Raw genomic sequence first — 18,062 nt, forward strand, 5'->3', positions numbered from 1 at the left:
ACTAAGCGCATCATTTTTAGCCAGTTTGTCCACAAATTCGTTGGCTTTCCTATTGATATGAACAATGTCACATATTTTTTTTCAATTAAGAATAAAGACCTAATAGGAAAAATGTAAATATTGAGGGTTAAATTTGATATTGTACCTTTATTTATTTGGTTCATAAAATAATTTTTTAAATGTGGTATTTAATAATTTTGAATTTTAAATTATGATTTCTTTAATGGTATAAGGTCATAAATGTCTAAAGGATAGTCCAAATTGGAAGAGTTATTAAATTTAGAAATTACAAAGTAAGAGTCATCGAATAGTAAAATTATCCAAATTACTATCTCTAGCAAATTTAAGCCCACAAATAATGGCATGCCATCTGCGATAAAAGCGTCTAATAGATTGAATTTATTGTGCTATATATTTTGGTATTGTAATTGTGCTAATTTTTTAGTATTTAATATGATGCAGTTAGAGGTGTTCATGGGTTGGACTGAGTTCGGGCTTAACTAAAAATTTAGGCCTATTTACTAGGCCCAACTTAAAAATGAGCTTAAAATTTTGTCCAAGCCCAACCCGGATAAAAATGTTAAAATTTGGGCTCGACCCGACCCGCCCGTATTAATTTTTTATATTATTTTTAAATATATATAACACATCAAAAATACTAAAAACATCAAAATAAATATTTCCCAACAAATTGAAAATAAATTTTAAAAAATATGTAGAATTAAATAACACTAAGATAAATGCAACTTAACAAGCAAATGCCTCTAAAATAATAACAAAATTAACAAATGCCTTTAAAATGGTAATAAAATTAACAATAAAATAAATTTTATACAATATCCAAACAATAACAATAAAATAGTAGCAACATAATAGCAAAATGGTAGCAAAATAGAGAGAAAACAACAAAAAAATAACATTCCAAAACAAAAAAAGAGCAGATTTTTTGTCCTTTAGTGAATTCAGGCCGGGCCGAGCCCGGGCCAAAAATGCCTTACCCGAGGCTCGGCCCGTTTTTTAAGCGGGTCTTATTTTTTTTGTCCAAGCCCATTTTTCAGGCATATATTTTTGCCCAAACCCTCGGCCCGGCCCATGATCAGGTCTAGATGTAGTTAATAATTAGAATATCTAATTCAATTATTATTGGTAAAAAGACTTCTCTAGTCTCTTTCGATTTCAATATTGAGCAAATTAGTAGTTTCAAAAAAATCAGAGCAATTTAATCCATGTCAATTTAAAAAGTGAGCTATTAAGGACAATTAAGTACGATATTAATGTCTTTTGTCAATTGTACGTAATTTTGTTTGGTATAATAAAAAATTTAGCCATCGATTTTTATATATTTTGTCAATATGGTTTTGATTCTAAAAAATTCAAAAAATTTAGCCTCAACATTCACAGATTTACACAAATGTTGCGGACTAAATTTATTATTATATCAATTAAAATTGTGTACAATTGATGGAAAACATTAATGCCGTTACTAATTTTCCTTAATTTCTTATTTTCAAAATTGACAAGGATTAAATTACTTTTATTTTTTTGAAAAGAACTAATTTACTCAATATTAAGAGGACTAAAAAAAAGTCTTTTACCAATATTATTTAAACCCACGACATCTAAATTTACAAAAAAAAATTAAATATTCAAAATTGCACTATCCATTAAATCTCTATTTACCAATTTTTTTTTTGGTGAATTATAAGAGGAGAACAAAGCCTTAACAGCAACGTGATTTGAATCTAGGCCACACCTGAAACGATAAACACCCTAACCATCAAACCAACACATGGGATTCGTTTTTCAACTTCCATAGATAATTCAAATTTGCAAACCATCCCCAATTGGTACAATGGTGGTTAAGTTTTACTTTATTGAGACTCAATTTGCATTTGACTAAAGATGGTGGTTGTTTCACTTTTTTTCATTATTTTAGTTGTCTTCCTCTTAATTACAACTGCATGAATGAAATTAATCTCTCAATATTATTTGTATATGCTATGTGACTATTATAACAATATAAACATATAGTTGGCTAAACTACTAAAAGAGCCATTGAACTTATTTTTGTTAAATAAGCCCTTATACTTTTGTTGTATCCAAATTGTAAACCCTATACTTTGATTTGTATTTTAATTAGCTCTTATTGCACATGAAACATTGATTTATATTAAGAAATTTATTTAGACTAGATTATAGTACACCCATAAAAGTGGGTGAAAATATTATATAAAAATTATGTAAAACAATTGAAGTTTTGATTGAAATGACAAAATTGACAAAATATCATGATCTATCCATCCATTTTAGAAATTTCTTTTAAAGGTAGGTGTGGGGTGTGCTTTTCTTTTGGGGGCAACAATAGTTGCAGATGAGTTTTGGTGATAACTATTGAGATAATTTTGTACCCTTTTTGAGAGAACTCTATGAGAGTTAGGGTTTTATTTTCGGGGTTTGGGTTTATACGTTTAGTATATTTAGGTTTATTTTCTCCACATTATACTCTTATTTATTTACTTATTTAGTGAAAAGTCGAAGCTTCCTTTGCCCGTGGTTTTTATCCTCTTCAAAGGAGCTTTTCACGTAAAATTTGTGTTCGATCTTCTCTACCTTTTCTACTTCGTTGTTTATACAGGTCGATCCCCAATAGTAGGGTTAGTATAATTTTTACCCTGAATTTGATAATTAAGTCTACTTTGATACGTATACTTGCACTTGAATTATGTATAAGTGTGATAATGTCAATAACCTAATTTTTTTTTAAAAATAATAGAAAAAATATTAAGGAAAGTTGACTAAAGGAATACTTCGTAGTATGTATTAAGATAGCTCAAATAGTGCTTCATATGGGTGATGCTATGAGCTTACTGCTGTTTGTAATAAGCGCTCACCTCAGCTACTTTGATCAGTCAACACCTTACCCAACTAACGGCTGATGGCATTGCAAGTAAGCATGGAAGGGGTTAAGCTTGGCCCAGGCAGGGCAGATGGATCATTGACTTGGTTGAATTTACATACCCTTAGGGAAAAAAGTTGTTTGTTTTATATTAGAAGCGGTCATGTGCCGTGTTAAATTGGGTTTAAATCAGATCTATATATGGTATTAAAATTATACATATTTCTTAGGCTTGATCTGATTTAAAATATGAGTTTTAAAATTTATTCAAAGTGCTTATATTTGTAAATGGTTAACTCAAATCATTTAAACTCTGTTCATATTTGTCACTTTAATTAATTTGAGGACTCAATTGGGAATATTTTAAAATTAGAGATCAAATTAGAATTTAGTGTATAATTTAATGATGTTTGATGCAATTAAGATGTATAAGAATATTAAAGTTTGGTGTGGGTGTGTTCATCTGTTATGCCTAATTGAGAAATGGGTTTGGTTTAGTAGATAGGAAAAAGTGAGAAGGAAAATTACTTGAATTAGTCAAAAGAAAGCTTTATTTAGAAATGGTTTTCAATATGAACGCAAGAAATCCCTTTTCTCTAATATCCAAATTCATGTTTTAAATTCTAAATTCCTTTATTGTTCATATTAATTAAATTTAGATAGCGTCTAATTGGACCGCATAAAATAATTGAATGAAAATATAATTATTAGGGTAGTAATTGCACTATCTTGTAATTATAAAGAATTGTAATTTCCTAGATGTGTTTGGCTAACACTGTGTAATTACATCGCAATTCCCTTTGTCATGTTGAGTAGTACGAATTGTAATTACGCAGTTACAAAATTTATAATTTTTAAAAAATATTAATTTGATAAAAATAATCTCTATAAATCATCAAATGTATCATGTTAGTCTAAAAAAATAGTTGATAATACGATTACTAATAAAAATAACAAGAAAAATAAACATCATATGCAATTTAATTTAATTGTTCTAGTGTATATTTGTTGGGTTATTCCCTCTTTAGTATTTAACATATGTTCCTTATCATTATCTGTTGGTTATTGGCTGGGTTGATCATCATCTGAATTTGAATCTGCATCATTCAGACTATCAAGATCTCTTTCGTTCATGTACTCTACGAAGTATGGATCATATTGATTCCACCTATGGTTGAAGTTATGAAATGTGCAACATGCTAGTACGATCCAATCTTGTGTTTGACATCATTCTCTCAAATGGTATCATACCCTACGATATAGCACAAGAAACTTATAATATTTGGGTTCACACCAAATAGTATATAACTTTAATTATAAAAACTCATATAAATTAATTTGGAGAAAGACTTAGGCTATATTATATTTTTTTTATAATACGTAAATTGAGTAAAAAATAACATAAAATTTATAATATATAACCTCTAAATTTTTTTTATAAATTGCCCGAAACTTTCATATCACTTTTGATAAATAATATAATTTTTGTCATAACTTTAAAGAGTTATTTTTTTATAAATAAGTATATTATAACACTTTTATAACATGTAAATTATTTTTTTTATAATAAACTTTTTTTTCCATAACTTTAGAAATTTTTTGGGATTTAAATAATATAAATTTTGTTATAACTTTACAAAATACACAAATTATTTTTATAATATTTTTTAAAGATTTATAATATAAGTATTTTTTTGCTATAACCATCCTAAACACTCATACATGTTAATGTTTATAATATAATGTTTAAAAATTGGATTTGGATGTAATTACCTTCGTAATCACTCCAATTCTCAACCCCCTAAGAATTGAAAAGTGTAATTGGGGTGCTGCAATTACACCCAATTCGGTGAGACCCACCAATTACAATGGTTACCTAAACATGCCACCGTTGTGTTCTTACCAATTACTAGATGACTTTCCAGATGCTACCTTACCACTATTCAAATCTCAATTAAATAAAGCATTCGTAATATATTCAAATATATTAGATTTACCAACAAGAATTGTGTGCAATGGTAAGACACATTGAACTCCCAAGTGCTAACACATGTTCGACCCTTGGAGACACATTGTTGAGAAGTACAACTATAAACCTCGAATATGGACCCGTAAAACATATATAGAAAATATTTAAAAATAATTTTTTATACAAATTAAAATAAAAAAATTAAAGAATAGAACGGATAATGAATTTGAATATCGGAATTTATATTTATTATATGCAAAAATAAAATGGATTCGGATAATGAATATCCGAAAATTAAACCGGTTTTAGATAATAAATATTTAATGAAAATACTTAAATTTGAAATTTTTTTGAAATCACAATATAGAAATTCACACACACACACAAAATTCAAGTTAAACATCCTTAAATTTCCAAATCCATTTTATTCATTACCATTCTTAAATTTTGTCAATACAACAATAATTCAAATCTAAGTTATTCTATTAACAGTACTTAAAGTTGTTCCAAACATAAGCAATATAAGAATTTCTGGGTGAGTCACCTATCTTAATCCTATTCTCATTCAAACACATTTAATTATGAAGATTTGATGAAATCCAATGCATTAATACTGATATTATGGCAACCACTACCATCCCTAATTATGATCTCTTTTACTTTACTACTTCAATAAACACCTTATGGAGGAGATAATTCAAAAGGACAAGCCATCCCTAATTAGAAAATATATGTTTTGGTATGGTAGTGGTGAATTTCACTTTAATGAGGTTGATTGTGCATTTTGCTTTAAAGATGTTGTTGCTTCTAACATTCTATAGTTGTAGTTGGTTCACTTTTTTCCTTATTTTTTAATAACTTTGTTATAGGTTTTTATCATATTTATTCTTCTTGACACAATGTCTAGAATTACTCATAGCTCCTCCCCAACTCATAAATAAAAAGATAATACCTTTCAACGCACTCAAACTCACGTTCTCTTGTATTAGTAACAATGCTCATACAGTGAAATTCAAACTCGAAATTTCAAAATTTTAAAACCTATTTTTCTCATTGAGCCAGAACCTCATTAATTTATTACTCGAATTGTCATTGTGTTAATTACAACTACATTAATGAAATTAAACCTCTCATTATTTGTATATGCCATATGACTATTGTAACCATACAAGTAAATAACTAAATCACTTTTTATCAAGATCCAATTATTTTGAATAACGATACTAAAACAAGTTATAGATATGGTACATTTAAAAAATATAAAAAAAATGTTGATTGAGTCTTACTTCAATTGGCATGGGCGTTATTATCAATACAGGAAGACGTGGGTTCGAGTGTGCTGAAGTGCATTATCCTTCTATTTATGGGTTGGGGAGGGGGAATGGGTAGTTCTAAGCATTGTGTAAAAAAAAAAAGTAAATATGATTAGAATCTACAATGAGATTATTAAAAAATAAAAATAAAAAATATTCTTAATTGAAAAAAATCGATATCAAACCGAGTTACTAATTAACAATACAACTTGTTTTGTTGTTTTAATAATAAAATATACAAATATATATTTTTAATAAATAAGGATTTCAATTTTTTAACATATTAAAGCCTAACCTGAATTGAACTTGAATTAACAACTATAAAAATTTTAAAATACGATTTAATCTAATCTATGAACACATCTATCCTGATCCATCCAGCGGTTTTAAATATTTTTTATAAAAAAATAGAAAATGAAATTAGAGATATTTTTTACTACTATTTGTAACAAGCCACTCATCATCTCAGCTGCTTTGGTCAGTCAACACCTTACCCAACTAACAGCTGACGCCATGGCCGGCAGCCGGCGGTCATTGCAAGGTAATGTATAAGCTTGACGTGTATGGATGATTGACTTGGTTGACTTTACATATCGGGCCGGATTCAGATCAAACTTACATATAGTATCAAGATCACGTCTATTTTTTAAACCCGATACGAAATATGAACCTTAAATTTTGCTCAAATAATTATTTCAAATTCTTTTTAATGCACTCATTTTTAACTCTAGAATGGGCAAATTGTTCCATGAAAAAAAAAGTGATTTGCTCATTATACTTTTTGAAAGTGAGCAAATAAAAATAATCAATAAAATGTTAAATATTTTCGTTAATATAGGACATGGTTCAAACTACGATTAATGAAAAAAAATCAAATATGATATAATATTAAAAAGTTCAAATTTTTTCTAAAAATTAATAAAAATTTCAAAAAGATACATAATATTTAAAAATTAAAATATTGTTTAAAATTTGATGTTGCAAAGAAGAAAGATGTTGATTGGCAAATGGTTTGGAATAGAGAGCATGGTTGTGAAGTCAAGAGGGGGAGGAAATGATACATACTTGACTTGATGGACAAAAGTTGGCAACTGATTGGGATTCCCTGTCCACATGCATGTTGTGCCATATATCACGTCAATGAAGAGCCAGATGACTACCTATATACGTACTACCACAAGGAGACATACTTAAAGGCGTACGAGTATGCAATGCAAGCTATCAATGGCTTACATGAGTGGAAGAAATCTGGGATCCAACCTGTGCTGCCTCCAATTGAGAGGAATATGCCTGAGGGGACTAAGAAAAATAAGAGAATGGCTAAGGATGAACCACAAAAGCTTAAACCTAGACAGTTGAGTAGGAGAGGCTTAGTGATGAATTGCAGATATTGTGGAGAGCCTGGTCATAACATCAAGAGCAAAATGGATAGAAGTTCATGGACATTGCTTTGTGCCGTATCATACGAACATATAGCTTCATGACCAAGCCAAGACTCCACTATGCCCAAAGCAAATTGATAGGTCAAGTCTAGTTTACACCTTAGCAGATGCTTCACTTAAAGCATATTGGTGCAATCAATTCCAGCCATATCATAAACTTCTCAAATTGCAAAAGAAAGAATGACGCTATCAAATTCGGATAGAAGTTCATTAATCAAAATACAACATCCTTCTTAACGGGGGACATCACCCAAATTCAAAACCTAAATAAAATTGGCAGATTTTCAATCACCCACTTCTCACATTGATATGAAAGTACCAGCTACACGCCAATACCCCGTCCTTAATTATGCAAACTGCGAAATCCCACAACCTAGCTTAACTACTTCACAAACATCAAATGAAGATGCTATATTGAAGAACATGCAAAAGGGAAACAAACCCCAAAACCCTTTAGCAGTGGTAGATAGAAGGAAGGGTGTAAAGGGTTCTTCAGTGGAGAGAAGAAGCATTGCAAACAAGTGAATGAGACGTACCGGAAGAAGATGAAGATGAATACTAAAGCAGATCCAATAACACAGAACATAACGTACGGCAGGTGATGGTTGGTAAGAAGGAGAAACGGAAATGTAGCTGACGATGAGGCTCAATAAAGAAACAAATATAGAGGATTTTAGAGAGAGCTTTAAGAGTCCATAATTCGAAAATACCAAAAATCTCTTCACTAGTTGTGAATAAATCTTATTTATAGTGTCTCAAGAGTAGGAGTTACATAGCTAACACTTAATGGGAGCAATGAAATTAATTTTAAATTACAATGACATTAATAGTTATAAGGGAATGGTGAAGGGTTTTGTTGGCGATGATGAAGGTGAATGGTGAAGAAGAGCTCACCATGTTTCTAAAAGAACGCAGAAGCACTGAATATTTGATCCACCAAACCAAATTATCTGGAACATCTCAAGATTGTAGATAACCCAAGAACCCTGCCATATTTTGGAGTTACTTCCACTTCTTTTACTTTGGTGAAGTACTATCATGTAAAACATCTTTCACGGAATATATCTTGAAATACTAGACGATGATTATTTTTTAATAAGAAATATTCTGACTTATTCCAAACCTGAGCGACTCTCAATATAGTTGTTTTCAATGTAGAGGTTGTTTTGAATAAAAGTTGTTCTGTAGTGATAGTTTTCTTGAAAGAGTTTGTTCTGAATAATGACTTTCCTAAAAAAATTTATAAACAAGAGTTGATTCAAACAAGGGTTATTCTAAACATAACTATTCTTAAAACATTATTATTCTAAACAAAAGTTGTTCTAAACTTTAACCGTTCTCAAATGACAATTACATTGGATGACAACTATTCTAAGCTAAAACCATGTTCTAAACATAGCTGTTTAGACCGTAGCTATTCTCAAGCAACGATTGTTTTGAAAAACAATTATTTTGAATAATTATTGCTTTTCCGAAAGAGATAATAAATGAAGCAGCGCTGCTACTTGTTTTTCGCCTGGTAACACAGCTTCCTAAAACAATAGCTAAAACCAAATATCTACAAAGGAAAAGTTGCCTACAACTATAGGAAAACTTACAAGAGGTAAACAAACCAAATAGATTTGAAGACTCCACCAATTTGAATACTGAAGAGCAAACATTCCATATAAGTAATAGCCATTGAAGAACTCCAACTATTTTGGTATAGGATGTCGGATTTTGAAATCTCCCTTTTTAATTTTCTTAAAGATAAAAAAGATTATTTGTATTCTCATTTTTGTTTCTTAAAATTTCTTTTTCTTTTTCTTTTTATAAATTATAGATATGATAATTTTTTTCCTTGTGGCTATGTATGTAGTTAGTTAAGAAAATTTATTTTACTATTTCATTCTAATTAAAATTCACATAGATTCTGTTAGCAAATAAAATATTTGACTTTTTTTATTGATTTAAATATCATTTAGATTTATTCTCTTAACCCAAAAAATCATTCGATATCAAAATTTTCAGTTCTCCCCTATAAATAGGGATGGGTGCAATGTTTTTTACTCATTAAGAAAACAAGTCTCAACCACTATGGAGGTGTTAGTAATTTTACTTTCTTTCACTTTTTTGAGCTCGAATTTATGGGAAAATTCCAATGCACAACAACAACATTTTGACACTGGAGGATTGAGTAGAGATAGTTTTCCAGAGGGATTTTTATTTGGAACAGCGGCATCAGCGTATCAAGTAGAAGGAATGGCTAGCGAAGATGGTAGAGGACCTAGCATATGGGATGCATATGTCAAAATTCCAGGTTAAATAAAATCGATTCACTTTTCCTTTTCTTTTTCTTATTTGTGGCATTTTTCTTATTGTAATGTTAAAAGATGTGATATGGCTTGAAACAGGACATATTGCAAACAATGATACTGGTGAAGTTTCTATTGATCAATATCATCGCTATAAGGTACCTTTTTCGATTTTCTTTTGCAATATGTTGCAAGAAAAGAAGTCACTTTCTTATAGTGTTCGAAACCTCCCATGTTCCCAATTTTAACACTACCAATTATCATTCTTCTTGTTTGCAGGAAGATGTTGATTTGATGCAGACGCTGAATTTTGATGCCTATCGATTTTCAATCTCATGGTCGAGAATTTTTCCAAGTATATAAACAATTTATCTCAATTATTTTAACAATCAACTAAGTCAAAATATTTACCATTACATTTCAAGGCTAATTGTTGAAAAAATCATAATTTTTCTTGTAGATGGGACAGGAGAGGTAAATTGGAAAGGAGTTGACTACTACAATAGGTTGATTGACTATTTGCTTGAAAAAGGTATATATACACGTTGAGCATAGCAGAATTTGAGACTTTCAATAGCTTAATAATAATAATAATAAAACACTTAAATTTTGGACCATACAAATGATACATGATAGCATTATAGCTATGCCTTCGTAAACTGTAACCTGTGGCATGAACGCAGGTATCACTCCACATGCAAATTTGTATCACTACGACTTACCACTAGCACTTCAAGAAAAATATCTAGGTTTGCTGGATAGACAAGTTATGTAAGTTCAAAGACAATGAATATTTTTCAAAGAAAAAGAAGCTAATATTTGAGAACATTTGCTTAAATTGTAAAATAATTTTCCTATGGTTTGAATTTTGTAGCCAGGATTTTGCTGATTATGCGGAGTTTTGTTTCAAGACATTTGGTGATAGAGTAAAGACTTGGATGACATTCAATGAACCAAGAGTGGTTGCTGCTCTTGGTTTTGACAATGGCATTAACCCTCCTAATAGATGCTCGAAGCAATTTGGAAATTGCACGGATGGAAACTCTGCCACGGAGCCTTATATTGCAGCACATCATTTGATTTTAAGTCATGCTGAAGCTGTTAAAAGATATCGCGAAAAATATCAAGTAATTGTTTTGAAATTTTGGTTTTTAACTTCTAACGCACTTACTTAATGATGAATTTGACGAGTTCTCTTTCTTTTTTTAGGATAAACAAAATGGAAGAATTGGTATTTTCTTGGATTTTGTTTGGTATGAGCCTCTAACAAGATCTAAAGCTGACAACTATGCTGCACAAAGAGCAAGAGACTTTCATATTGGATGGTAAAATCTGTGATAAATAATAGACAAATTAGTCATCCGACCTATTTGTTTATACATTTTTAAACATATTGTTATTGAAGTATAGTCTTCAAATTATTGTGAATTTGATTTTGTAGGTTTTTGCACCCTCTCGTTTATGGAAAATATCCAAGGACGATGCAAAAAATTGTAGGAGAAAGACTTCCAAAATTCACCAAAAGCGAAGTGGAGAAAATAAAAAATTCCTTTGATGTCCTTTGTCTAAACCATTATACTTCTTACTACATATATGATCCACATCGACCTCCATCCAATGTGACTGGTTACCAACAGGATTGGAATGCTGGGTTTGCTTGTATTTCATCACCCCTTTTTTTCACACCAACATGATTTTTTTTTCTATTTCCATAGTATGAACTTACTAGTTTATGTTTTCAATTAACAGATGAACGCAATGGAGTGCCAATCGGTCGCCGGGTAATCATTGTGCAATTATATCAACTCTTCCAAACTATTAATGTTTTTTACACAACAATAAATACCATTATGTCAATTACGTTATCAACTTTTCCAAACTTATAAATCTTTTTGTGAGGTTTATCCAAAAAAAAAATTGATTATAAAACTCTTGAGTAAAATTAATATTATCTCTAAAATTAAAACTTGATGGCATTTTTAATCTTCACTATGGTTAATCATGTCAATTTTAAAACAAGTGTTAATACTAATGCACAAAAAATGTAGGCCCACTCAGAATGGCTTTATGAAGTTCCATGGGGTATGTACAAGGTTGTAACATATGTCAAAGAACGTTATGGTAATCCTAATATAATTCTCTCAGAAAATGGTGAGACAATGCATCTTTCAGCTCCAATATAATCTATTTGTTTGTCCTTTTTTTTTTAAAGCAACCATATTTAAATCTTATTTTGTTTTGCTAATTAATGGTAGGAATGGACGATCCTGGCAATCTCACATTTCCTGAATCGTTATATGATAGCAATAGAGTGAACTTTTATAGAAGCTATTTGAAGGAATTGAAAAGAGCTATGGATGATGGAGCCAATGTTAGTGGCTACTTTGCTTGGTCAATTCTTGACAATTTTGAATGGTTATTGGGTTATACTTCAAGATTTGGTTTGGTTTACGTTGACCATAATGATCTCAAGAGATATCCCAAGTTATCAGCGTATTGGTTCAAGCAAATGCTTGAAAGAAAGGATTCTTAGGACTAATTAAGATTATCTTTTAGGGTTTGTTTTAGGATTTTTTTTTTGCTTTTAATTTTATCTTTTTCATTATTTAAAATAATCTCTATCTAGAATATTTATTTTAGGAATTTTGTAATAAAACTATGTTGTGAGCCAAACTTTTAATCATACATTTTATCTTTATGGGCAAAATGTTGCAAAACCATTTTATACTTTTCATTTTTTTTCTTTATCAATTTATGTGCTGTCTATTTATTAAAAGACATAAAATTATTAACTAAAAATAACTAGGGAATCAAAATAGTAAGTTAAACAAATATGGATTTTGATTAACTCTCCCCCTAATCAAACCATTTCAAGTACTTGAAAATTACTCAAAAACATGTTTTAAATGTATTTCAACTTCCTTTGTTTTCTCTTCTAAGTATCCAAAGACAATTTTCTCATCTATTTTTGAGTGTAAGGTGTCCTGGTGGTTGTGGCACAAGTGTGCTGAGATTTGGGCTTGCATATGGTCCTTCCTAACGACCCGTGGTTGCTTTCCAAATGTTGGTCCTAGGCGTTCCCATCACAATGGAATAGACTGGTTTGCATCGTGTTTTTCTTAGTCATTTCCTGCTCTTTCGCAACGAGATCTTGTTCAATGGCAAATGTGTCGACAACCTTCAAATGTTCGTTACTTGTAAGCTTAGGTTGTGCTGGTGGAGCAAGGTGAGATGGTCGGATTCTTGGTTCTCAATGGATGACGCCTTTGTGGATCGTAAGGCCATTTGCTGCGTGGTCAATACTGAGGAGGTGTGTCGGGTTATGAGCTAGTCCCCTCCCGATGTCGGTGCACTTAAATTTAATATCGATGTTGTAGTTTGGGGTAACCATTGTCCTGGCCTTATTGGAGGGATCCTACGGGATAATGAAGGAAGAACTTTGCTTATTTTCTCTAGATCTATGGGGCTCACGGATCCGATGCTAGCTGAAGTCATCGTGCTCAAAGAAACTATTTGTGTTTTCACTGCGTCCAAATGGTTGGGGAAGAACAAGCTGATTGTGGAAAGCAACTGCAACAATGATTCCTAGTTCAACAAATTTGTCACTGCTTCTGTTTCGGCTAAAAGTATTGTATCTTTGTGCTTGGCTTTTCCTGGCTCTCGTGAGATGGAAATTAGGCTGGTTCCGAGAGATGCTAACGGTACAGCGGATAGGCTCGCCAAAGCTGGGAACAACAGGCCATCTGATCTGCTCTCTGTGTGTTCGTAATCAGTTCTGGCTTGGATGGGCAATACGGATAGTGACCATGGAGGTATCTGCCAGAGGGTTTTAGTTAATTCATAAGATTAGGGGAATGTTAACTTAGCCTTATGAAAAGACTCAATATTTGAGTCGTATTGCTATAACGAGATGATTAATTTTGGAAGTGAAAACTTGCTTGTCGTCTACTATAGTGATAGATTAAATTATTTAACAAAATTAAAATAAATCAATTGATAATTATAATACAAGGACTAAATTGCAAAAGTGTGTTCACTAGTAAATTATAATTTAGAAAATAGAAAAGGGACCTAGGGTGTTATTAAACTAAGGATCTTAAGGCGATTAAACCAAAATATAATTATAGTTAGTGGATGGTTTTGTCTTTAATCATTAATGTGTATAATTGAAAATATTTATTTTCTAAAGAAACAAAGGAAGAGAATGAGTGCTTATCATTTCATTTTCTTTCATCCTTAAACGAACCAAGAGAAAAGAATGAATGAAAGGTTTTGTCCCCATACTTCAATTAAGCAATTAAAACACAAAATTGAGGGACCAAATTTTAATATTGCCAAATTACAAATGTCGGATTTTGAAATCTCCCTTTTTAATTTTCTTAAAGATAAAAAAGATTATTTGTTTTCTCATTTTTGTTTATTAAAATTTCCTATTCTTGTTTTATAAATTATAGATATGATAATATTTTCCTTTTGGCTATGTATGTAATTAGTTAAGAAAATTTATTTTACTATTTCATTCTAATTAAAATTCACATAGATTCTGTTAGCAAATAAAATATTTGACTTTTTTATTGATTTCAATATCATTTAGATTTATTCTCTTAACCAAAAAATCATTCGATATCAAAATTTTCAGTTCTCCCCTATAAATAGGAATGGGTGCAATGTTTTTTACTCATTAAGAAAACAAGTCTCAACCACTATGGAGGTGTTAGTAATTTTACTTTCTTTCACTTTTTTGAGCTCGAATTTATGGGAAAATTCCAATGCACAACAACAACATTTTGACACTGGAGGATTGAGTAGAGATAGTTTTCCAGAGGGATTTTTATTTGGAACAGCGGCATCAGCGTATCAAGTAGAAGGAATGGCTAGCGAAGATGGTAGAGGACCTAGCATATGGGATGCATATGTCAAAATTCCAGGTTAAATAAAATCGATTCACTTTTCCTTTTCTTTTTCTTATTTGTGGCATTTTTCTTATTGTAATGTTAAAAGATGTGATATGGCTTGAAACAGGACATATTGCAAACAATGATACTGGTGAAGTTTCTATTGATCAATATCATCGCTATAAGGTACCTTTTTCGATTTTCTTTTGCAATATGTTGCAAGAAAAGAAGTCACTTTCTTATAGTGTTCGAAACCTCCCATGTTCCCAATTTTAACACTACCAATTATCATTCTTCTTGTTTGCAGGAAGATGTTGATTTGATGCAGACGCTGAATTTTGATGCCTATCGATTTTCAATCTCATGGTCGAGAAATTTTCCAAGTATATAAACAATTTTTCTCAATTATTTTAACAATCAACTAAGTCAAAATATTTACCATGTACATTTCAAGGCTAATTTTTGGAAAAATCATAATTTTCTGTCTTGTAGATGGGACAGGAGAGGTAAATTGGAAAGGAGTTGACTACTACAATAGATTGATTGACTATTTGCTTGAAAAAGGTATATATACATGTTGAGCATAGCAGAATCTAAGACTTTCAATAGCTTAATAAAAGAAAGAAAATACTTAAATTTTGGACCATACAAATGATACATGACAGCATTATAGCTATGCCTTCGTAAACTGTAACATGTGGCATGAATGCAGGTATCACTCCACATGCAAATTTGTATCACTACGACTTGCCATTAGCGCTTCAAGAAAAATATCTAGGTTTGCTGGATAGACAAGTTATGTAAGTTCAAAGACAATGAATATTTTTCAAATAAAAGAAGCTAATATTTGAGAACAGTTGCTTAAATTGTAAAATAATCTTCCTATGGTTTGAATTTTGTAGCCAGGATTTTGCTGATTATGCGGAGTTTTGTTTCAAGACATTTGGTGATAGAGTAAAGACTTGGATGACATTCAATGAACCAAGAGTGGTTGCTGCTCTTGGTTTTGACAATGGCATTAACCCTCCTAATAGATGCTCGAAGCAATTTGGAAATTGCACGGATGGAAACTCTGCCACTGAGCCTTATATTGCAGCACATCATTTGATTTTAAGTCATGCTGAAGCTGTTAAAAGATATTGCGAAAAATATCAAGTAATTGTTTTGAAATTTTGGTTTTTAACTTCTAACGCACTTACTTAATGATGAATTTGACGAGTTCTCTTTCTTTTTTTATGATAAACAAAATGGAAGAATTGGTATTTTCTTGGATTTTGTTTGGTACGAACCTCTAACAAGATCTAAAGCTGACAACTATGCTGCACAAAGAGCAAGAGACTTTCATATTGGATGGTAAAATCTGTGATAAATAATAGACAAATTAGTCATCCGACCTATTTGTTTATACATTTTTAAACATATTGTTATTGAAGTATAGTCTTCAAATTATTGTGAATTTGATTTTGTAGGTTTTTGCACCCTCTCGTTTATGGAAAATATCCAAGGACGATGCAAAAAATTGTAGGAGAAAGACTTCCAAAATTCACCAAAAGCGAAGTGGAGAAAATGAAAAATTCCTTTGATGTCCTTTGTCTAAACCATTATACTTCTTACTACATATATGATCCACATCGACCTCCATCCAATGTGACTGGTTACCAACAGGATTGGAATGCTGGGTTTGCTTGTATTTCATCACCCCTTTTTTCACACCAACATGATTTTTTTTTCTATTTCCATAATATGAACTTACTAGTTTATGTTTTCAATTAACAGATGAACGTAATGGAGTGCCAATCGGTCGCCGGGTAATCATTGTGCAATTATATCAACTCTTCCAAACTATTAATGTTTTTTACACAACAATAAATACCATTATGTCAATTACGTTATCAACTTTTCCAAACTTATAAATCTTTTTGTGAGGTTTATCCAAAAAAAATTGATTATAAAACTCTTGAGTAAAATTAATATTATCTCTAAAATTAAAAATTGATGGCATTTTTAGTCTTCACTATGGTTAATCATGTCAATTTTAAAACAAGTGTTAATACTAATGCACAAGAAATGCAGGCCCACTCAGAATGGCTTTATGAAGTTCCATGGGGTATGTACAAGGTTGTAACATATGTCAAAGAACGTTATGGTAATCCTAATATAATTCTCTCAGAAAATGGTGAGACAATGCATCTTTCAGCTCCAATATAATCTATTTGTTTGTCCTTTTTTAAAAAAAAAAGCAACCGTATTTAAATCTTACTTTGTTTTGCTAATTAATGGCAGGAATGGACGATCCTGGCAATCTCACATTTCCTGAATCGTTATATGATAGCAATAGAGTGAACTTTTATAGAAGCTATTTGAAGGAATTGAAAAGAGCTATGGATGATGGAGCCAATATTAGTGGCTACTTTGCTTGGTCAATTCTTGACAATTTTGAATGGTTATTGGGTTATACTTCAAGATTTGGTTTGGTTTACGTTGACCATAATGATCTCAAAAGATATCCCAAGTTATCAGCGTATTGGTTCAAGCAAATGCTTGAAAGAAAGGATTCTTAGGACTAATTAAGATAATCTTTTAGGGTTTGTTTTAGGATTTTTTTTCTTTTAATTTTAACTTTTTCATTATTTAAAATAATCTCTATCTAGAATATTTATTTTAGGAATTTTGTAATAAAACTATGTTGTGAGCCAAACTTTTAATCGTACATTTTATTTTTATGGGCAAAATGTTGCAAAACCATTTTATACTTTCATTTTTTTTCTTTATCAATTTATGTGTTGTCTATGTATTAAAAGACATGGAATCAAAATAGTAAGTTAAACAAATATCGATTTTGATTAACTCTCCCCCTAATCAAACCATTTCAAGTACTTGAAAATTACTCAAAAACACGTTTTAAATGTATTTCAACTTCCTTTGTTTTCTCTTTTAAGTATCCAAAGACAGTTTTCTCATCTATTTTTGAGTGTAAGGTGTCCTAGTGGTTGTGGCACGAGTGTGTTGAGATTTGGGCTTGCATATGGTCCTTCCCAACGACCCGCGGTTGTTTTTCAAATGCTGTTTTCTAAGTGTGCTGAGTCTCTTGTTTCCTTTCAGATTCTATCACATCTTTATCACTTTCTCTCATTTTTCACTTCATGAACGTGTTAAAAACATAATGTTTTATATAAGAAAACTCTACTTCAACATCTTTTTCATGCTTTTCCTACAATTTTACGTTAAAAAAAATGATGAAATTAATCTTGAT

The 18,062-nt window shown here is 30.8% G+C and overlaps 3 protein-coding genes across 3 annotated transcripts; all 3 read left to right on the forward strand.

The window, feature by feature from the left end:
- Positions 1-7,251: 7,251 nt before the first annotated feature.
- On the forward strand, positions 7,252-7,662 carry LOC107902622 (uncharacterized). The gene has a single exon (XM_016828770.1). The coding sequence runs from the start codon at positions 7,252-7,254 to the stop codon at positions 7,660-7,662; it is 411 nt and encodes a 136-aa protein (XP_016684259.1).
- Positions 7,663-9,687: 2,025 nt separating this feature from the next.
- Positions 9,688-12,612, forward strand: LOC107903150 (beta-glucosidase 44). The gene is made up of 11 exons (XM_016829195.2): positions 9,688-9,919; positions 10,014-10,072; positions 10,194-10,269; positions 10,375-10,446; positions 10,598-10,685; positions 10,789-11,041; positions 11,124-11,239; positions 11,356-11,573; positions 11,664-11,695; positions 11,963-12,065; positions 12,170-12,612. The coding sequence occupies exons 1-11, from the start codon at positions 9,697-9,699 to the stop codon at positions 12,445-12,447; spliced, it is 1,518 nt and encodes a 505-aa protein (XP_016684684.2). The 5' UTR covers positions 9,688-9,696; the 3' UTR covers positions 12,448-12,612.
- A 1,998-nt stretch (positions 12,613-14,610) lies between these two features.
- On the forward strand, positions 14,611-17,567 carry LOC107902621 (beta-glucosidase 44). The gene is made up of 11 exons (XM_041087698.1): positions 14,611-14,842; positions 14,937-14,995; positions 15,117-15,192; positions 15,302-15,373; positions 15,522-15,609; positions 15,712-15,970; positions 16,029-16,162; positions 16,279-16,496; positions 16,586-16,617; positions 16,883-16,985; positions 17,093-17,567. Exons 1-11 carry the CDS (start codon positions 14,620-14,622, stop codon positions 17,368-17,370), a joined length of 1,542 nt encoding a protein of 513 aa, XP_040943632.1. The 5' UTR covers positions 14,611-14,619; the 3' UTR covers positions 17,371-17,567.
- Positions 17,568-18,062: the final 495 nt, after the last annotated feature.

This window comes from Gossypium hirsutum, chromosome D01 (genome assembly GCF_007990345.1).
Source record: "Gossypium hirsutum isolate 1008001.06 chromosome D01, Gossypium_hirsutum_v2.1, whole genome shotgun sequence".
Classification (NCBI taxonomy): domain Eukaryota; kingdom Viridiplantae; phylum Streptophyta; class Magnoliopsida; order Malvales; family Malvaceae; genus Gossypium; species Gossypium hirsutum.